General features: G+C 40.8%; 1 protein-coding gene across 1 annotated transcript; it reads left to right on the forward strand.

The window, feature by feature from the left end:
* Window positions 1-469: 469 nt before the first annotated feature.
* si:ch211-191i18.2 (uncharacterized protein LOC564095 homolog) lies at window positions 470-20,963 on the forward strand. The gene is made up of 5 exons (XM_047382840.1): window positions 470-693; window positions 9,608-9,694; window positions 9,801-9,967; window positions 12,651-12,744; window positions 18,671-20,963. Exons 1-4 carry the CDS (start codon window positions 627-629, stop codon window positions 12,711-12,713), a joined length of 384 nt encoding a protein of 127 aa, XP_047238796.1. The 5' UTR covers window positions 470-626; the 3' UTR covers window positions 12,714-12,744; window positions 18,671-20,963.
* Window positions 20,964-22,960: the final 1,997 nt, after the last annotated feature.

Here is a 22,960-nt window from a genome sequence, read left to right on the forward strand (position 1 = left end):
GAACACGTGGGTTTTATGGGCTTTGTGAAAAATCCAGACCCAGACATTAATTTTTCTTTAACTCCAACAAGCCTGTAGTTTTTCCCTCCAATATGCTCTGCTTTACTGGACTCCTTTATGTCTCTGGATCCCTACAACGGAGGTGGTGAGTGCATGGATTGCATGACTCATACAGACACAATAGGCTGTTGGTAAATACACCAGCCAGTTTGAGGTTAAACTGGGATTTTCCTTTGGCTTTAAATAAACTCAGGCTGGAACAGTTTCATTAAAAGCGAACATCAAAAAAGAAGACTTTTGTAACACAAGAGTATTATATCTCTTTGTCTCTGTGGATCATTTCTTGCGAAGGTCTCTTTTCTTCATTTTTGGCATGTGGGGAACAAACTTGGCAGGAAAACCAGAGCAGCAGCCCCCCCACAAACACACCTCCTCATCCCTCTCCTCCCTCTCCTACACTCTCTCCTCCCCCTTTTTTCTAAATGTGATCATGTTCATTCAGAGCTCAGTCGCTCAGATCATCACACCTCTCTGTCCTTTGTCTTTGTTCTCTCGTCTCTCCATCCATCCATTCATTCATCCATCCATCCATCCGTCCTCCCCCCTCTCTCTGTCCATCCATGTGAATGATGTCCAGTCTTTGGTTTCTGACAGTCCATTTACTTGGAGGTTCTCTGCTGCTGCTGACTGCTGGTGAGTGTTTTAACTGTCTGACTGTTGCAGTTGTTCCACTTCCTGTTCAGCTGAACTTATTTCACTGTTTAACTGCAATGTGACATGTTAATCCCCCCCTCCACCCTTCTCCTCCTCTTCCTCCGGCTGAAGCCATTGGAGGTCTTTTTCCAGTGTTCATGTTGGATGACAGAATTGATGCGCATATTAACTTTTGCACATGTATGTTTGTAGTTATGCATATCTGCACAAGCTCAGACTTTCTGTTGCTTTAGAAATTTAATCAAATCCAACTCTGCAACACAAAGACCTTTGTAAAAAATGCAAAAACTGAACACTGACATGCCCACAAAGTTTCACTTTAAGGCTCAATCTTTGATAGTTTTTGCAGGACACTCTGTAGCAATATTACTATTACTTTAGTAATAAAGCTTAGCTGCTGATTCTTAATTAAACCCAGCCTGATTGATGTTGCAGATTTCACACCAGCATCTCAGATTGGAGGGTTGTGTGAAAATGTTGAAATATTTGATGTTCTCACAAGACTGTTTGCATTCACTTCTAATCTAATTAGTGCTGACTGTGATGGCTCTCAGCCAAGGGTAGTGATGGGGTCATGGGGAAAAAGTTTTGATTACACTTAAATGTTATTAAAAGTGTTGATCTAATGTAAAGGAACCAGAGTGAGTCCATCCATACAAGCAAAACAAACATTTAAAAGTAAGAAAAAGATTGATTTATCAATAGAAATGACAAATACAGAAATGCTAAATAATGTAAAATAAGAAAGAGCATTGGGGTGAGAAATGCAAACATATGCTTGACCACACTAACAAAGACTTAAACAGCTATTTGGTTTACGAAGTTTTTAAGGTGTGGAAGGACAGGAGGTTCCAAACATCTTACTGCAGACAGGTTGAGTTTAAGGAGAGATTTAACATGCTACTAATTATGTTTTTGCTTTGGTTTTTTTGTTTATTTCTTATTTGCAGCTAATTTAAAGGTGAACTTAGCAGCACTGGTATTTGAGTAAACTTCAAGGTATCACTTTTATTTGTGTTCTAATCAAACAAACAAAAAAGTTTAAGTGTGTTTGTTAAGGGTGATTTAATCTTAGTCATGCAGACAAGTCATCCAGGATGGTTGTGGTTGAACTTGGAACTAGTTTTCTGCACAAAAAATCCTAGGTTACCATACCTCTTATTGTACCATTACTTTAGTCTTTGACATCTGTGCATACAAGAAGTCCTGTCAGCATTTAATTCAATATTGGAATAACCTTTATCTTTGCTGTAATTTAAAAATATTAAAGCAATATAAGTTTTGAAGCAGTGACTCAATGGAGCTTGAAACAGCCACTTTCCGTCTTTATGTAGCAGCTATCTGTACTGCAGGTCTAACAATATTTTGTTTTTAGATAGGAACTATAGGTAAAAATTAATTTTCAGCATTGTTATTTTCAGTTTTTTTCCATATAGGTTTCAAATGTGTCAATTTGTTTTGTCTTCCTATATAACACTGCTGTTGCTGATAACAGTTTTTGTAATGTCCAATTAGCAGCTAGCTTTGCTGCTATTCTAAATGCTAGCTCATAATAGAAAGTTAGAATAGATTTAAGCGTTGCTTTTATCCATTTTTGCTCTTTTGGGTTTAATGGTGCTTTCCATTTGTACTAGTAGAAAATTTTAACTGAACCACCCCCCAAAGTTGGGATTACGAATCAAAAAGTCGGAGCAACAGGACCATATCCGACTTTTGCTTTCAAGATGGCTGCTACTCGCATCAACAGTGTAAAAAATACCTACTTTAACTGTTTTTAGTAGTTTTGTATTTTTTTATGCAGTTAAGAAGTCCTGTATGAACAGGGTTTGTGCATGAAATACCACGTAGAACTGTATTTATTGTCATTTTTGTAAGACTGCTGTTACAGGTGGTAGCAGTGGTATAACTCAAAGATGACATGAACTCAGACTGTCCAGTTCTGACTTCTGAGGTTAATGGCAGCAAAGATGTGTTCATTTTTTATTGTGAGGGTTGTTATACCTTCTCGGGGGGTAATTTATTTTCTTTAACGGTTCTACATAACATTTTTGTTAGCATCTGCAATTATTGTGCTGCAATGCTAATGTTAGCTTGTACTTAAACTGGAACAACTATAGATCAGTTTTAAAAAAATTTTTATTAACTTTTGTCTTTTTTATGACAACAACAAACACAGCATAAAATATTACATAACATTTAAAGAAATTCTTTGTTTTTTAAGAGTTTACTTTTTCTGACTAACACCCATTTGTTAGCTGTTAGCAACTAGACAGTTTGTGCTTTCAGACAGGAACAAGTGGAAATTTTGTTTTAGATATGCTTTTTGATTTTTTTTCTCTGCCCATATTGTTAAGCAAGGGGTTCAAATGGGGCTTAATAGACTGCTTCCTCCCAGATGCATCATGTGATTGACCTCTCTCCTCTGGGACCAAAGAAACTGAAATCGTCATGGTTACGGAGATCATCGCTTCCTTTTCAGGACAGATATGCACGGCTGTCTCTGGTGATTTGAATCAACCTCCTAACACCTGCTTTTTAATAGAACAGAAAGATCCGACAGTCCTTAAAGTGCACACCAGCTTGAGTTTCATTTAATTTCACCCAAGCTGAACATGTTTTACTCTGAGTGTGTGGGTGTCGGTGAGTTTGGCTTCAGTGTATGTATTGCAGCTGGTTTTTGTAAAGTTTCCTTCTGGATCCTGTGACTTTGCCAACAAACACCCCCGCACTCTTACGGACCCCCTCAGGCTTTTATTTTGCTAACTTCCAGTCACCCTCCTCCCACCTTATTCCTCCCTCTAAATTCAGTCTCCAATCATCTTCCTAGATCATCTTCCTTCCCTCCACTCCTTGGTACGTTTCTGACTTCCATCTTTTCTGCTGTCTTGTTTTACCGTCCCATCTTTTTTCTGACATCCTTTTTCCCCCTCCTCCTTCTCTGTTTCATCTGATTTTTTCCTCTCTTCTCTTCATGTTTTATGTATTGTTTTTTAATTCCCAAAGTGGACTCATCCCAGCCCCGCCTCGCCTGGTTGACTGACAGCTGATATCATACGTTGTTTTTTTGTGTGTGTAGGTCAGCTGGTTTTCATTTCCTGTCCACTGATGAAGCTGTGTGATTGACAGGCGGTCAGAGATGACACACTTCCTTTTTAATCACTATTAGCAGCCCATCAGTCACGAGTGTATTTCGATATCCCAGCGGGGACTTTTAAAATAACCAAACATGTCCCGCTTTGCCATGTCAGACTGGGCTTTACAAGCCGGGCTTTGCTTCATGTCAACGTAGGAACAAAGAAGTGCATGTGTGTGATGGTTGGTTCAGTTGAGACTCTGGGACACAAAGTCTTACAGAAACAATAAAGGGATGGGCAATAAAATTCGGACCGCCTGTCGTTCAAAAAACACAAACACAACCCAGGATCCGACATAACAACCAAACTGTCCACTCCTGAATCACTGTCTGATTCATCTAGACACAAACACAGTGCTACATTCTCCAGTGGGGTGTTTCAAATCAGCATTTCTATTCTGGATGTTTGAGCAAAAAGTGCTTTTAATTCCATGTAAAAGAGCAGGTGGGAAATGTTGACCGACAACAAATCAGAACAGATTTGACAGATTAAGGATGGCAGATTATCAAGATATGACCTCATTCACAGAGTCTATCATGTATGTTTGTGAGCACCAGCTTGGGTTTTAGGCTCCATCAGTACAGGACCTTCAACCCTGGCTAAAAACAGCTTCCTCCAAAGGGTGACTACACTGAGCTTTTGTTATGTCCCGTGTTCCTGTTGGGTCAGTGAGTGTCCTGGGAAAGAGTGTGTTCTGTAATCTGGGAGAACCATAGCCAAAATATCTTTTCTCTAAAGGGTTCGCTTGGTTCAGCCTTGAGGGATAAGGTGAGCAGCTTGGATGTGCTACTAAGCCAAATACAAAAGAACCAGCCAAGGTAATTTGGGCATCTGGTGGGGATGCCTTCCAGATGTCCCTCCACGGGAGGAGGCCTGGAGTTAGAGCCGAGACTCGCTGGAGAGATCATATCTCCCGGCTAGCTTGGGAACATCCCCCCTCAGAGCTGAAAGAAAAAGCTTTGAGGAGGGAGTTCATGGGATCAATGCTCAGACCAATGCCCCCTGTGCCTCAAACAAAGATAAGGGTGGCAAGATGGATGAGTGGATGGATGCTCCATCTGAGAGTACTGGTGGAAAGGTGGGGACATTCCTGCCTTATGTGGATGCTCACTTGGGAACATAGCTTCAAAGGGATGTTTCGAAGGCTGAGGAATGGTTTCATGGTTTAGGGTTTTAGTCCTCTGTGTGTGTTTGTGTTGTACAGGAGGAAACAGGAAAGAGAAGGAAGAAACGGCAGCAGGAAGCAAAGTCAGATCTCACCTGCAGAGCCCTGCAGCTGTTTTTACACTTGAGTCAGATGGTAAAAGTAGCTGAAGAGTCAGAGGACGCACATGCATTACTGTGCTAACAACCGGCAAACATCCTGGATATGAATTATATCATCTGTGCAGAAGGATAACACATATTTAAAATATGGACTAAACAGTAAATCTTCACCTGAAACAAGCTATTCACCAACAAATCTACATGAAGCCCTCCAAATGCACCCTTAAAGCTATCACAATGAATCAGACATAAGTAAAAGTTTCAACACTTAATGCAGTTCCTGAACCTTTTCTTTCACCACTTAATAAACTTCCAATACAACAACATTTTCAGCTTTCTCTACGTTCATTGTCAGTTGGTTTGAAGTTGTAAAAGCCAAAAGCAACATACATTTTTTTTGGTCATATTAATGGATAGTAAAATCCTGATAAAAGCCAAATAAATCCTGTTTCTCCGTAGGAGGAACACTTTAACTGCTTCTCTGAGGCCTTATCAGTCACTAACGGGGGTTTGATAAATTTGAATTATGATGTGAAGCTCAAACGAAGGGCGGAAACATTTTCCCAGGAAACACTGAGGATCCGCGCTCTAGTGCAGCTGATGATGTGAAGGAGGATGAGGAGGGTCCTGAGGGAGCAGCTTTCCCATCAGACTGGAGCTGAAGGGTTTTCTCATCCTCTTCCTCTCTGTGTGTCCAGTCTTAAAACATCTCTCTTAATGGGTGATTTATCATTCCACCCACCTGCCTCAGTGTGTTTTGACTGGAGAATGAGCCCCACCTGCTGTTCATCTGCTCAACCCATGAGCTCTGATGCATTCAGCAGTAGTGGGATGAAAGAGGCTTTAATTTGGGAGTCCTGATGTTGATTACAGTACATTGCCTTGTTAAAAACCTGTTATTTTTTGTGACAGACCAACACAAAACGATCTAAAATTGAAACAAAATTGAGAAGTGGAAGGAAAACAATACATTGTTTTGAATATCTTTATAAATAGAAATATGCAACATGCTGCATGTACAGGTCCTTCTCAAAATATTAGCATATTGTGATAAAGTTCATTATTTTCCATAATGTCATGATGAAAATTTAACATTCATATATTTTAGATTTATTGCACACTAACTGAAATATTTCAGGTCTTTTATTGTCTTAATACGGATGATTTTGGCATACAGCTCATGAAAACCCAAAATTCCTATCTCACAAAATTAGCATATCATTAAAAGGGTCTCTAAACGAGCTATGAACCTAATCATCTGAATCAACGAGTTAACTCTAAACACCTGCAAAAGATTCCTGGGGCCTTTAAAACTCCCAGCCTGGTTCATCACTCAAAACCCCAATCATGGGTAAGACTGCCGACCTGACTGCTGTCCAAAAGGCCACTATTGACACCCTCAAGCAAGAGGGTAAGACACAGAAATAAATTTATGTACGAATAGGCTGTTCCCAGAGTGCTGTATCAAGGCACCTCAGTGGGAAGTCTGTGGGAAGGAAAAAGTGTGGCAGAAAACGCTGCACAACGAGAAGAGGTGACCGGACTCTGAGGAAGATTTTGGAGAAGGGCCGATTCCAGACCTTGGGGGACCTGCGGTAGCAGTGGACTGAGTCTGGAGTAGAAACATCCAGAGCCACTGTGCACAGGCGTGTGCAGGAAATGGGCTACAGGTGCCGCATTCCCCAGACCTGGGCTACAGAGAAGCAGCACTGGACTGTTGCTCAGTGGTCCAAAGTACTTTTTTCGGATGAAAGCAAATTCTGCATGTCATTCGGAAATCAAGGTGCCAGAGTCTGGAGGAAGACTGGGGAGAAGGAAATGCCAAAATGCCAGAAGTCCAGTGTCAAGTACCCACAGTCAGTGATGGTCTGGGGTGCCGTGTCAGCTGCTGGTGTTGGTCCACTGTGTTTTATCAAGGGCAAGGTCAATGCAGCTAGCTATCAGGAGATTTTGGAGCACTTCATGCTTCCATCTGCTGAAAAGCTTTATGGAGATGAAGATTTCATTTTTCAGCACGACCTGGCACCTGCTCACAGTGCCAAAACCACTGGTAAATGGTTTACTGACCATGGTATCACTGTGCTCAATTGGCCTGCCATCTCTCCTGACATGAACCCCATAGAGAATCTGTGGGATATTGTGAAGAGAACGTTGAGAGACTCAAGACCCAACACTCTGGATGAGCTAAAGGCCGCTATCGAAGCATCCTGGGCCTCCATAAGACCTCAGCAGTGCCACAGGCTGATTGCCTCCATGCCACGCCGCATTGAAGCAGTCATTTCTGCCAAAGGATTCCCGACCAAGTATTGAGTGCATAACTGTACATGATTATTTGAAGGTTGACGTTTTTTGTATTAAAAACACTTTTCTTTTATTGGTCGGATGAAATATGCTAATTTTGTGAGATAGGAATTTTGGGTTTTCATGAGCTGTATGCCAAAATCATCCGTATTAAGACAATAAAAGACCTGAAATATTTCAGTTAGTGTGCAATGAATCTAAAATATATGAATGTTAAATTTTCATCATGACATTATGGAAAATTATGAACTTTATCACAATATGCTAATATTTTGAGAAGGACCTGTATTTGTATTCACATCCCCTGAGTCAAAACTTTGGAGAACCAGCTTTCACTGCACTGACACCACCAAGCTTTTGGGTCAAGTCAAGTTTATTTATTTAGCGCTCTTCAGCAACAAGGCACTCAACTCAAAGCGCTGGTCTAAACCTTGCCCAAGTCTTCTGCAGCCTCTAACAGGTTTTCTTCCAGGACTGCCCGGTATTTAGACCAAAAATCTTGATTTCAATCATATCTGATCAGAGCAGCTACTTCTGCATACTTGCTGTGTTTCTCTAAGGCTTGTGGCAAACTGCAATTCTTTGGCTTTTAAATCTTCCTTTCATCTTGCCACTCTTCCATAAAAGCCAGGTTTGTGAAGTGGAGGACTAATACTTGTCCTGTCATTAGATTCCCCAACCTGAGCCGTGGATCTCTGCGGCTCCTCCAGAGTAACCAAAAGGCCTCTTGGCCCCTTTTCTAATTAATGCTCTTCATGTTCATCCTGTCAGTTGAGGGGGACCGCCATGTCTTGGTAGGCTTGCAGTTGTGTCATGCTTCATTTTCAAATGACAATTTTCCAGCTTCAGCCGGTAGCTTCACAAGACATTTTCCTTTTCTTTTATGGTTAATCCTCATGTGTTGCAGGCCACCATTTCCCTCTCGTCTAATTTCTTCTGATTTTCCCAATACGTTAAGCAGAAGCAATGTGATTTTAAAATACATCCATGATCTTTTGTATGTATTTGAATTTTTTGGAAAGGGTATTTTATAAAAATCTCTGATTCAGGCATTTCACAAATAGAAATATCTTTGGCACTCATAATTGACCTAAAACAGGAAAAGTGGGAAAACAGTGATGTTATTGTATATATATCAGCTTTCAACTGTATGTCTACTCATTTTAACACCAAAGCAGTGTGCATTTCAGTTGAAGTAGGCCAAAATGTTGCATTTTCTGCAGCCTGCTGCCTCGTCTTTCTGCACGAGATGTTTTCTAAGTTTGAAATATCAGACGATGACAAATGAGTAGAGTGCACTAGAGAAAATGCCTGGATGAAAGGTATGCAAGGATTCTAAGAATATCTGCCAAGGCAATTGTGTGCATTCACCCCTTTGGAAAATCTGTGGGAAATTTCTGTGCAGCAGAAAACCAATTTAGTTTAGCCTCAGTTGAAATTAAAGCAAGTGACTGAAAGGAGGAAACTTAAGGAGTTTCAACCTAAGTAGCTTAATTAAAACCAAGAGTCATGTAATCATACTATCTCTTTATCAGCACTAAACTAGCGGTCAGTGAGCTATACTGTCTACTGTACGGGAGCAGCTGGATTTTCATCGTCTCTCTCAGACAACAGCACCAACTCGGTTTTAAATTAAAGTGGAAACATGCACAGAGTTGATGCAAAGCCAGAAAATCCACAAACTCCCCACAGACCTTCCTACAGGCTGCTGGAAATTAACATTCATACATGCACACATAGAAAAATGGTAAATAAACAGCAAACACTGATGCCAGAGAGAAAACATTAATGGACCCTCTCTGAAAGTAACAATTCAACCATAAACGCGTACACAAGTTCTTTACCCTAAAACCTAAGAGAGTTTCAATGTTTGATATTTTTGTTAGTAATTTTGGGTTGTTATTCTTTCTTTCTGCGATGTGACATAAATGCAACAGATAAATTGGTCATGGATAAAAAGAAGCTCAAACATCTTTGTGTACTTGAAATATAGTGTAAAAGTTGACTTTTGTTATTTGAGACACTTTTTTCACATCAGACACGCATTGTGTCAGAAAGAAGCAGAAGAGACTAGATCATTAACTCTGAGTTTGCTGTCCTGTGACCCCATTTTAGCTCTTCTACAGACACCAGAGGGATGCAGCAGCATGTTTGCACATTTTAATCTCAATATCGCTGCTGTCTGTTTTCAGTTTGTGAGGCTCAGTACTACAGCAACGTCACGCCGCCTCCAGACTACGAGTCAGACTACAACTCTACCTTCGAGTACAGCTTCTTCAGTGAGTCACACTCCCTCAAATGTGTGGTTTAACCATCCTAAAGTGGTTTAAAAGGTTGTTTTTGGTGGAAAAATGAAATCCTGGCTCATGGGTGTTCTCTTCCCAGGTAACAGCAGCAGTGAGGACCTGGAGTGGTTTATTGGTGAGGTGGATGGGGAGGAGGAGGAAGAAGAAGAAGAAGAAGTGTCTGTCACTTCAACAACTATATCCAGCAAGTCCACAGAGAGAAGCGAGGACACTACTGAGAACAACGCCTCAATTCCTGTTTCTCTGGTAAGAACAACAGAGCAGTCTGGATTTAAAGATGTCTAAATTGATGGAACCGTTAATTTTGCTCAATACAAGGAAATCCTGAAGGATAATGTTGGGTGATCGGTTTGTGAGCTTAAGCTCCAGTATAGTTATGCAGCAGGCCAGTCCTGCAACAGCACAACAGCAAGTCCACCTTTGAATGGCTCAAATTAACAAAATGAAGGTTTTGGAATGGCCTACTCAAAGTCCAACCTTTAATCTGAATTAAATGGTGTGGCATGACCTTTAACGGGCCAATGACAGATAAAAAAAACCTTCAATGTTTTTGAATTAAAACAATTATACAAAGGGTGGGACAGAATTGACCCACACTGTTGTAAAAGCCTCATTAACACTTATGAGAAATGCTTGTTAAGTTTACGGGGCAATTTTTTTTTTTTCACATAGGGCCAGGTTGGTTTGGATAGCTTTGTCCCTTAAAAAGTAAACACTTAAAAAGTGATTTTTGCATTTGCTCAGATTATATTTCTGGTCTTAAACATTAAGGTTTGACCAAAAATAAAGAAATCTCTAAGTAGGGCTTTTCATATGTATAATTTTAACCTCTGTCTGGATTAGAGGAAATCCACTATAAATTCAAACTTGTTCACCCAATGCAGGTTTTTCAAATTCTGTGAGGAAGAGAAGTTCAAATAAAACATTAAAATCTCCCTTGAGAAAAAGCTGAAAAGTCCCTTTATATTCAACGTTTTTAATCATCAATCTCTGGAAAGGCAATGAAAGTTATTTTGAACCTGACAGAGTAGACAATAATATTTAATGATAGAAGCAGACAGCATACCATTTTAATTTTGAAATGACTTCATTACTTATTTTGAAAATCAAATTGTTGGAAAACAAACTTCAACCCTCCAGGGTTAAAAGAAACCTACTGTCTATACCTGCGTATCCATGCACTCCCCTTTTCCACCAACGTGGTTCGGAGTTTATGGATGCTCTCTTTTTGCATTAAAAGAAACATTGAGTGGAGCTCAGCAAGCTCCATTGTTGATGACTCCTGCTTGGTTCCCAAAACTGATGGAAATGTGTGTCGGTGCTCAACAAAACGCCAAAGTTCGAATGTACACGAACTGAATCGATTCAAGAACGAGAGTTCCTTGGGGGAAAAAAGGCTAACAAAGACACACAGGATCTTGAACACACACTCATACTTAAGGACAATTGGCCTAGACTGTGGGAGGAAGCAGGAATAACCGGACAGAGTCCAGGCGTGCACGGGGAGAACATGCACACTCCATCCAGAAAGGCCCTAGGTTGGGATTTTGGTCCAGGACCTTCTTCCTGCAAGACAACATTACAACCATGCAGTTCAAATCAACTTAAAATAAAACATAGAAAAATAAGGTTATTCTTCAAAAAGAACTTATTCTGTTCATAGACTTAAAAAACAACTAAATGTCATTAAAGTTGATCTTCATCTGCACTCTCTGAGGACACGTTGATTCTGGTTCAAACCTCAGTCTCCAGTCGAGCTCTTCGTGTTTCCTTGGTCTATTTTTTTTCTAAATCCAGCAGCAAAGAAAAACACGAACCGCAGCAGCAGAAGATCCAGATCAAAGCTACGTTCTATCTGATGTTATTCATGAAAGAGCTGATTCTGCAGCTTCCTGCAGGTGGCTTCTGTTAAACCTGGATGTCCATCTGCTTTCTGCGAGTGTGAATCCGATCTCTGCCAGCATCAACAAACAGCACTCCTCTGGATCGGCCAAACAAATACAGTCCAGTAGGTTCAGGATGAGACTGCATCCTGACACGAAGGATCAGGATTAAAGAGACCAAGTGGGATAACTTTCTGAGGGAAATGTGAAATGGGTTAAAAACAAAGGAGATTCTTGGACATCTGTTGATCCCGTATCATGTTGCATGTATCCACTGTAGCTGTATGTATATTAAATGTAAGTAACCCTGATTGAATTTGATGTAGTGCTGATCTGTGGTTTCTGGTCCTTCTGGGTTGAATCACTCTGGTATTCAGTGTTGTCTCGGGAAGAAATGATTCTCACTGTTCAGTTGAAGAACCGGCATAAATTTCTTCAGGCTACTCTACACCACAGAGGAAGAAAAATGGAGTTCAGGAACAGTTTTTAAAGCCTCAGACGCGACACTTTAAGGACAACAACATTTTCTCTCAACAAGAGGCTTGAGTTTTGTCTCTCCTAAGTGGTTTTACCCCAAAACAAACCTCTGCAGACTGTAAGAGGAGGACATCTGTTCACTGGCAGGAACACTGAAGCAATCATAGAACAAACAGCTGAACAGTTTAGGTTTTGTATATAGAACCAGGCTGATGAAGGGTCAGTGAGAAGCACCAATATAAATCCAGCATTCTCGGAGGGAAGAATGTGTTTACATATTTTAGAAACACTTCTTACAGTTGCAGCAACTCATAGTTTGCCATTAAACACAGAGTAGACTTGAAAACATTTAAGATGACAAAGAGACTTTCATGAGTCTGCCAGCAGGGGGCAGACGATGAACGTGTATAACTAACATTAAAGTTAAAGAAAGACTATAAATTATACATCATTAACCAGATTTGGAGACTTCATTAGTTTCCCTTTTACTATGTGACTGTGTTTGTTGGGCCAGATTTTCATGTGACTCCCGCACCTTAACCCGCTGATGATGCATTTACTGTCTGCAGGAACTCAGGAAGCTGCTCTGGACTTCGGTTATCCTGATGGTTCTGAACTTACAGCAGCTGTGACACAAACTCATGAGAAAACGTGAACTTCCAGGTGAAACACAAACATGAGTCGGACATGAAAAGTGTTTTGCATAGGTTTAAAACCACCTCTGTTATTATTTTTATGTAGTTCAATCTAAAGCTGGCAGACTTGAAGACTTCTTCATTAACGTTCTCCAGTTTTACTTTTGAATTTGGCTGTTTTAAATTTTTTCTTATTTTATGTCCACCTTAATTTCCCTGAAATGTAAGATAAATCAGAGGAGAAGCAAAGAACAAACATCATATGTAAAGGAAGGGTAAAATTGCTCTTTAGGAATCACCTCAAGGGGCTAAAAAATAAAATATATTTTTCTTATCTTTGCTATCTTTCATGGCTTCAAATAAAGCAATTGGGACAAATACATGGGCTATTGTTAACTTATGACCGAAATATGCTTTTAAAATAGTTTTCTTTAAGTTGTCTAAATGTGCCTGACTGGGCTTTCTGTTTTGAATCCTTATCCCACTGAAAGACACCATATCTTCAGTTTTCTGTCACTCCACTAGCATTTTATTTTACCCGATGCTGGTATTTTAAAGAGTTCACAATTCCATCCAATCTTATAAGGTTCCCAGGACCTTCAGCCCACAGCATCACAGATCTTCGGCTCTACCTAACATGGGCACCAGCTGCTTCTCCACATTTTTATTCTTTGTGTCACACCAAACCCACCTGGAGAGTTCTTGCTGAAAAGCTCAATCAAGTTAACAAACTCATTAACTGATTCAGACCAAAATAAACTAACTGTAATTTTAGTTACATCAATTTTATAGGAAGCGTTAGTGGGTCCAAAATAAAAGAAAACGATTATTTCTTAGCATGGGATTTTTCTCCCATGTGAATAAATCTTCTCATGTTAAAGGTTGGATTTCTTTTTTTAAGTTTTTAGAGCGATTTAATATTAATGTGATGAAACAGATTTTTCTCTCCTCTTCTTTACCAGAGGTGCTATTAATACACACTGTAAGCTGCAAAATAAAATATAATAAAATTAGAACTGTTTAAAACCTTTACAAATATAAATGTAAATTGACATTATTACATTAATAGTGCATTGATAGTTTAGTCAGTTTAATGAGTAAAAGATGAAAGATGATTTTCAGAAAATTGTAAGTTAAAAGTTAGACTTCAGTGTCATCAGACACACAAGTCAGTACGAGGTTCAACATTTAAGGTAAACTAATGTATCAGATTCTAATAAGCTTTATTGTGTATGCCGTTTACATACCCCAAACCATCTCGATTTGGGGTATGTACTCTTTGCCAAGAGTGTGCGGAGTAGTAATCAAAGCAAAAGGTGGCTACTTTGAAGAACCTAGAATATAAGACATATTTTCAGTTGTTTCACACTTTTTTGTTCAGTGTATAATTCCACATGTGTTAATTCATAGATTTGATGCCTTCAGTGTGAAGCTACAATATTCATAGCCATGAAAATAAAGAAAACTCTTTGAATGAGAAGGTGTGTCCAAACTTTTGGTCTGTACTGTATATCTGCACGAAACTGTCACTGGAGCTTTCACTTGACTCAGAGGTCATTTTTCTCTGTTTGGCTGGACGGCTAGCTAAAAGTCAAGTTATAAGGGAAAAGTTTAAATGATTGCTACTAAATGTTTCCCTGAATCTAATTAGTTCATAGTGTAGTTACCATTTTGAGCTGACAGATTCTCTTTTTGAATGTAAATCATGGATTTTTCTCAACATTTAGAGAAAAAACTGTCAGATTCTTGCTGTTGCATGAAAGCAGACTCATACAAACGTTTGTCTGCAGTCTGAACAAAAGAAACGTAGATAAAAACGGGATAAAAGATTTCTTACATGGCTAGTATTAAACTGAGCACAGTATTTTACCTGAGCTGAGGTCCTACAAAGTGAAGCTTTTAAGCCCCTCGTACTTGTTGTCTTCCGCTTTATCCGGGACCGGGTTGCGGGGGCAGCAGACTCAGCAGAGATTCCCAGACGTCCTTCTCCCCAGACACCTCCTCCAGCTTCTCTGGTGGAAGCCCAAGGCGTTCCCAGGCCAGCCGAGAGACATAGTCCCTCCAGCGTGTCCTGGGCCGTCCCCTGGGCCTCCTCCCAGTGGGACGTGCCTGGAACACCTCCCGAGGAAGGCGTCCAGGAGGCATCTGGTATAGATGCCTGAGCCACCTCAACTGGTTCCTCTCGATGTGGAGGAGCAGCGGCTCTACTACGAGCCCCTCCCGGATGGCCGAGCTCCTCACCCTATCTCTAAGGGAGAGCCCGGCCACCTTACGGAGGAAGCTCATTTCAGCCACTTGTATCCGGGATCTCGTTCCATGACCCAAAGTTCATGGCCATAGGTGAGGGTAGGAACGTAGACTGACCGGTAAATTGAGAGCTTTGCTTTTCGGCTCAGCTCTCTCTTCACCACAATGGACCGGCACAGCGCCCCCATTACTGCGGCAGGCACACCGATCCATCTGTCATTCTCCCGCTCCATTCTTCCCTCACTCGTGAACAAGACCCCGAGATACTTGAACTCCTCCACTTGAGGCAGGAACTCCCCTCCAACCTGAAGAGGACAAGCCACCCTTTTCCGGTCGAGTACCATGGCCTCGGACTTGGAGGAGCTGATCTTCATCCCAGCCGCCTCACACTCGGCTGCGAACCGCCACAGCGCATGCTGTAGGTCTTGGCTAGAGGGGGCCAGCAGGACCACGTCATCTGCAAAAAGAAGAGACGAAATCCACTGGTCCCCAAACCAGACCTGCTCCAGCCCTTGGCTGCGTCTAGAAATCCTGTCCGTAAAAGTTATGAACAGGACCGGTGACAAAGAGCAGCCCTGCCAGAGTCCAACATGCACCGGGAACAGGTCCAACTTAGTGCCGGCAATGCGAACCAAACTCCTGCTCTGCTTGTACAGAGACCGGTTGGCCCCTAATAAAGGGCCCCCGATTCCATACTCCTGGAGCACCCCCCACAGGGCATCACGAGGTGAACCAGTTGGGCAAACTCCCATGAACCCTCGAGTACCCTGTAGAGGGTATAGAGCTCTTATGAAGGGGGACCACCACCCCAGTCTGCCAGTCCAGAGGCACTGTCCCTGACCGCCACGCAATGTTGAAGAGGCGTGTCAACCATGACAGCCCCACAACATCCAGAGACTTGAGGTACTCAGGGCGGATCTCATCCACCCCCAAAGCCTTGCCACCACTGAGCTTTTTAACCACCTCAGTGACTTCAGCCTGGGTGATGAAAGAGTCCAACCCCGAGTCCCCAGCCTCTGTTTCCACCATGGAATGCATGATGGCAGGATTGAGGAGATCCTCGAAGTACTCCTTCCACCGCCCGATAATGTCCTCATTTGAGGTCAGCAACCTCCCACTCCCACTATAAACAGTGTTGGCGAAGCACTGCTTCCCCCTCCTGAGCACAGCCGATAGGACTCCTTCTTCAGCTTGACAGCATCCCTTACTGCCGGTGTCCACCACCAGGCTCTGGGATTGCCGCCGCGACAGGCACCGCAGACCCTACGGCCGCAGCTAAGGGCAGCAGCATCGACAATAGATGTGGAGAACATGGTCCACTCGGACTCTATGTCTCCAACATCCTCAGAATCTGGTCAAAGCTCTCTCGGAGGTGAGAGTTGAATACATCCCTGGCCGAGGGCTCCGCCAGCCGTTCCCAACAGACCCTCTCTATGCGCTTGGGCCTGCCAAGTCTGTCTGGCTTTCTGCTCCTCCAGCGGATCCAACTCACCACCAGGTGGTGATCAGTGGACAGCTCAGCTCCTCTCTTCACCTGAGTGTCGAAAACATGCGACCGAAGGTCTGATGATACGACAACAAAGTCGATCATTGACCTCCTGCCTAGGTTGTCCTGGTGCCAAGTGCACTGATGGACACCCTTATGTTTGAACATGGTGTTCATTATGGACAATCCGTGACTAGCACAGAAGTCCAATAACAAAACACCACTCGGATTCAGATCGGGGAGGCCATTCCTCCCGATCACGCCTCTCCAGGTGTCACTGTCATTTCCCATGTGGGCGTTGAAGTCCCCCAGCAGAATAATGGAGTCCCCGGGAGGAGCACTATCCAGCACCCCCGACAGGGACGCCAAGAAGGCCAGGTACTCCGCACTACTGCTCGGCCCGTAGCCCGAAACAATAGTCAGAGACCTCTCCCCAACCTGAAGGCGCAGGGATGCGACCCTCTCATCCACTGGGGTAAACCCCAACACGAGACGGCTGAGCTGGGGGGCAACAAGCAAACCCACCCCAGCCCGCCGCCTCTCCCCGTGGGCCACTCCAGAGTAGAAGAGAGTCCAACCCCTCTTAAGGAGATGGGTTCCAGATCCCACGCTGTGCGTGGAGGTGAGCCCGACAATTTCTAGTCAATATCTCTCGACCTCCCGCACAAGCTCAGGCTCCTTCCCCCCCAGCGAGGTGACATTCCACATCCCTAGAGCCAGCCTAAGCATCCGGGGATCGGGCCGCTGAGGTCTCCACCTTCGTCCGCCACCTTCGTCCGCCACCTTCGTCCGCCACCCAATCCTCTTTGCACCGGTCCCTCACGGTTCCCTCTGCAGGTGGTGGGCCCACTGGGGGATGGCCTTGCATCTCTCGTTCGGGCTTGGCCCCGCCGGGTCCCGCGAGGAGCAACCCGGCCACCAGGCACTCTCCGGCGAGTCCCGACCCCAGGCCTGGCTCCAGGGTAGGACCCCGGCTCCGCCGTACCGGGCGACATCACATGCCTCAATATATTAGTCCTCCTGAGGGATTCTTGAACCACTCTTTGTCTGACCCATCACCTAGAGCCTGTTTGCCATGGGAGACCCTACCAGGGGCATTTAAGCCCCAGACAACATAGCTTCTAGGATCATTTGAGCACTCAAACCCCTCCTCCACCATGTTAAGGTGGTGGTTCAAGGAGGGGACTTTTAAGCCAATAACCAAAAACCTCAGATTGTACAAGCATTTGGTTATCTGTCACAGATAATGTGATTTAAAAGAAATCTGCAGAAATCTTTTCACTGAAGTTTCAAGCATGAAAATCATTTCAGAGGGGCTGTGATCTCAAGGCAGCATTATAAGCTGAAATAACCGCTGGATGGGATCTGAAAAACATCTTCAACAAGTTTATTGACACATCCACAAAACAAGTTACGGCTATAATGCAAGATATGATTCAGAAATTAAGCCACCTCAAACATGCTTGATTTAAACAGAAAAATAACAGGCTTTACTAGTCTGTCAAAAACAAATTTAATAATCTGTAATTGGTGTCAGATCTCAAAGGGACCAAACCAAGATGACCATGACAGAACCATTACAAAATATAACTAAATAACAAACAAAATAAATAGCAAACATCCCAGCAAGGGTGATGGATTTTAGGAGCTTTATTTCTATATGTGAGGAATGTTAAATGTCAAAATGAAGTAGTCAAAATACCCCAATATAGAGTGTGCAGCAAAGATAGCCCAAACAGTTCTGGAATGAGCAGGATACAAATCCGGAAACCCCTAAGGCTCAGTGATTGGTCCTCTAATGTTTAAGATAAATATAATAACTCAAGAAGATAAATACTAAACTAACTAATGGGGGATTTTAGGCAGGAAAAATTGGTTTTAATACCTTCATTTTATTTTATTTTTTTGTTGAACATCAAAATGAAATGGTCAAAACACCCCAATACAGAGTGTACAATAAACATAAGCTAAACATTTCTGAAGTGACCAGGATAGAAATTAGACAATTCCTACAGCTTAGTAAGTGGCCTTCTAATATTTAACAGTTTGTCTTTGAATTAGGCAGAGCTTAAGTTTGTGCAAAATACATATTACATGACTTCTGACAAGTTTATGTTTCACATTTTTCTTCTGCCATGTGTGTTTAAATGTGCCTGACCTGCTCTGAACTTGGCTGAAACTTCACCTGATGGTTGTTTGATGGATTATTTGTGCTTTCCAGGTCTTGGTGGGTCTGCTGAATCACCTGAAGTAAGGTGGGTGGGGTCTCTTTGATGTCAGCAGAGGCTGAACTGACTGGTCCACACACGGCTGCCCATCGCTCTGGTTGGATGTCTGCCAATCCCAGACCTCCTTTCTCAGCAACAGAGTTCTGAAATCGACTTCAAGAAGACTGAAATGTGTCACATACTGAATCATTTTAAAGGGGAATCTGCCTAATTAAGACAGGATCAAGATTTTCTCTTTGTGGGAATATTTTGAAAAATATGATGGAAATATTTAAAAGTATGTATGTTTGTTAATGCCAAAATTGGTTGCATTAACCTGTCTTCTAGAAAAGAAATTTACAACCAAACATCACATCTACTTTAACGTGAGGAGTCTGGAAATCATTTTAAGCACATATTTATCAAGAACTAAACTCCTAATACCAAATTGTGGTCCATAGGTTTAGTGTTTCTCCAAAATACTTTATTTTACAGTTTTGCATCCACTTTAGCTCATAGCCATCAGGAACCGCAAACGACACGGGCTTTTCATTAATTTTAAGGTTCCAATATTTTTAGAAATATGCCCCACAAAAACCTCTAAAACAAAGTAAAGATTTGCTTCTATGACATATTGTCTGCATTTCAAAAAATACATATGCTTTTAACTGAAAGTAATTACAAAGAGGAAGCACATTTTTGATGGATGTGAAATAAAGACACTTGTTTTTTTTAAGAGAAATAAGTTGTTTTGTTTGGATCTATAATATTCTGCAAGAAAACAAAATGGAAAATATACATTCTAACTACTGGTGGTACTGGAAATAGGGGCCCAATTAAATGAGAAGCATTCCTGTGGCTATTTCTTGGCTAAGGAAGATTAACACATGAGATTTACTTGAAATACATGGTCTCTTGTATTTCTCATTTTGAAGAGTGAGCAATGGGCCACTGAGTGCTCTCTGGTCAAGTAAAAAAGGTATAATTTAAAAACATATCCCATTACATTTATTTTATATGAATTGTTGGTGGTGTCAATAATTGTAATTTCTAAATGTGGGGTTTTTTTCCACTGAGTGAATGTACTAAACTTAAAGGTGGGATTTGTCCGTGCAAGCTTATGTTATACTGCAATAAAAGATGAATTGTTTAAAGTTTTTACATATCTTCAAGCAGGGCTAAAATAAATGTGAAAAGTCCTGTGAGAGATAAAGTCTGTAATTTCAGATCAATTACAATTATTGCTAATAAACAGAAATATTTTCTTTACAAGGTGGATAAATAAAAATCTTCTAACCTAAGGTGGGTAATCAGGTTCAGGCTGTTTTGTATGGCAGCAGTTATGTGCAGCTTCCATAAATAAAAGTATCTTATCTTCTCTTGCTTTTCCACTTCATCATATCAGGATTAAAATGTTCTGGGAGGCTTTAGATGAATGGTGTAAGCAGTCCAGACGATCTCAAAGCACCTTGTTTTGAACACCCGATTGTGTGCAAGGGAAGGAATACTGAGAAAACATTGTTGATGAATCTGGCCAAGGACACGGTGTGACCTCCTTCTGGAGACTCTGATGCAGCTCATAAAGACCTGGAAATGAACGAGTGGATGTATTTTTGAAAACATTCAGTAATAAATGATTATTGATTTCTTATGAGAAGTAAAGGTCCAACATTTGGCAGTTGATTTTAGTTTCATGTTTAAGCAAAAATACAAAATATATCCCATAACAATGGAGCTTTCTTTATTTCCTATGAGTCACTTGTGATGTCTAATATTAAAAAATAGTTTTCACTAAGGTTACATTAACTCACAATAAAGAAATAAAAATGTTCTTACACGTTTGTATTTGAAGAGATTAATATGTTCAAATATTAATCAGAAATGCTATTTTATGCCCTATACTTTGTTATTTTTGTGTGCATTAAATGCCTTGCCATGTCAAAATAAAAGCCTCTCAGAAAGTGCTGCAACACATCACTAGATTGTAAACAATAAAACACATTTTGTTAGAAATACTTTTAGAAAACAATCCTTTTATTTCTGTTATTTTTACAAACAGAAGCAACATGCAGGGAGGGGGTTTTATGAGCAAAATTGACCTAAATAAGCAATGAGACTTGACTGATTAAAAAATCAAAACTGGTTTTAAATGTAATTCAAAGAAGATGGGGTTTTTTTTCTATGTGTTTTGACATAAAATTTACAAAATTACTTATTATTTAATTCACCAAGCAGCACTAGCTGAACCTCAATTAAGTGAACATATGATTTATTTTTTTCAAATAAATATTTCAACCTTTGATAAACTGTTGGGGAGTCACATTTTCTTTACATGTGTGCACAACAACACAATTCACCAATCCAGGATGAGAAATGACTTAATCTGATAATGTTTTTACTCAGATTAAAGAATTTCAAAATAAAATCATGCTCTCACTATAAACCTATTTTTCTTTCTCTGAAAAAAAGACTGCAGCAACATCATTAAATTTTTATGAATTGTTTTACAAAGTTGCAGCTGTTAAATAAGACAGTTTTACGTCATATTATTTATTTATTGCTAGAAAGTAAAACAACTAACTGATCATCCTCTTGTGCATACCTGCATACCTGCTGGTCCTTCTAACACTGCAAGGACCAGCAGGTATAATGTTCTTTTGACAAAACTATTTATGTTTAGACATATGTGTGTCGGGGTACGACATCCTGGACTTTGTTGTGGTTTTGTGTTTTGGCTTAAGTTTGGTTTTTGTCTTATGTTTGTTTATTTCCCTTTGCACCCTGGTAGTTTGTTCCCTCTACCGCCTCCTAGTGTTTGTTGTTTTCTCTCCCCTTGCTTCCAGTTCATTTTGTGGTTGCTTTCCTATTTCTGTTTATGTTGTTGTTATTATTATTATTATTACTATTATTCTCTACCTTAGTTCCCCTAGTTTACCTCTATTCCTCCAGTTCCTCCTGATTGGTTAGTTTTAGTTATTGTTTAAGTTTTGTTACACTTAGTTTAGTCTCCACGTTCTCTGCTTCATTCCCTGTTTATTTTCAGTCAGTCTCGGTTCAGTTTTGTTTACTTTCGTACTTAGGGTTTCTTAGGTTTTAGTGTTTTTCTGTTCTTTCTAGTTTCTCTCTTTTACTTTAGTTAATTATTATTTCCAGGTTCTTATGTCCTTTGGTTATCCATCTATGTTCATAGCTTTGCTTACTTCTGTTTTCCCTGAGTTGGTTTTAGTCCCTTTCTCATAGTTTAGTTTTGTAGTTAAGTTTTCCTTTGGTTATTTCATAGTCTAGTTTCTCTTATGTTCCCTTTGTCTTCCAGTCTGATCACCATAGCAACCATTCATATTCCCTCAGTTCTCTGCAGCCTGGTCCACACCTGATTCATGTTTCCCTGATTACCTGCCTCCCTGTCTCATTGGTCCATACTCCACTTCCCTCAGTTTACAAGCTCTCTGGTTTTCATTATTCTTCGCTGGTTCTTTCCGTTTACAACCCATGTATTTGTGCTGAGTTTTTCCATGTTCCCGCAGAACCGATCTTGTAAGTTTTTGGATCTGGACTTTTGTTTGTATCTGCAGTGCCTTGTTTGGTTTCTTTGAAAACCTCTGGAAATAAAGCTGAAAACCTTTTACAACATGTTGCTGCCCAGCTCTGGTCTGCAATTTGGTCCGACTCAAAACCCGAACGTGACAATGTGTTATGGTCATTAGAACACTGTTTTTAAATGATCATATATAAAAATATCAATGCACAAAAATAATCAAAGTTAAAATATCAAATGAAAGTAGAGCTAAATATTATGAATAAATTATTTTTAAAAAAGGCTTCTGCTGTATGCTTGAATTTTGCAATTGATAAATAAATTTATTGATGATTAGATGTTCATCCATTAACTGAATCATAAATATAATAAACACGAAGAATCTCTTGTGACTTAGTAAATACATTTTTCCTCCATAAAGTTTGAGACCATTAGGAGTTCAGACGTAGGACAAAACTTTGGATTTTTCTCTATTTAAATCAAATTTTGACAGTTTAAAATGAGCGTGACTCCCTGTTAGATTCTGCTTGGAGTCCTGCTGCTTCTCACGTTAAAGGTTTATTTCTGGTCTTCGATATGTTGATATGTTTGCAGCACGATGAAGGTTTGATTGTGATCTGAGGTGTCTTCTAACGAGAAAGAGTCCATCAGTGTCAAAAACTGGCAGCGAATGTTATTTAAAAAGAGAAAGCAGGAAGTGATGGACGCCTCAGGGCTGAGCAGTTATTTCAGTCCAGGCGAAATTTGCACGACAAGGCCAATATATATA

This window comes from Girardinichthys multiradiatus, chromosome 13 (genome assembly GCF_021462225.1).
Source record: "Girardinichthys multiradiatus isolate DD_20200921_A chromosome 13, DD_fGirMul_XY1, whole genome shotgun sequence".
Classification (NCBI taxonomy): Eukaryota; Metazoa; Chordata; class Actinopteri; order Cyprinodontiformes; family Goodeidae; genus Girardinichthys; species Girardinichthys multiradiatus.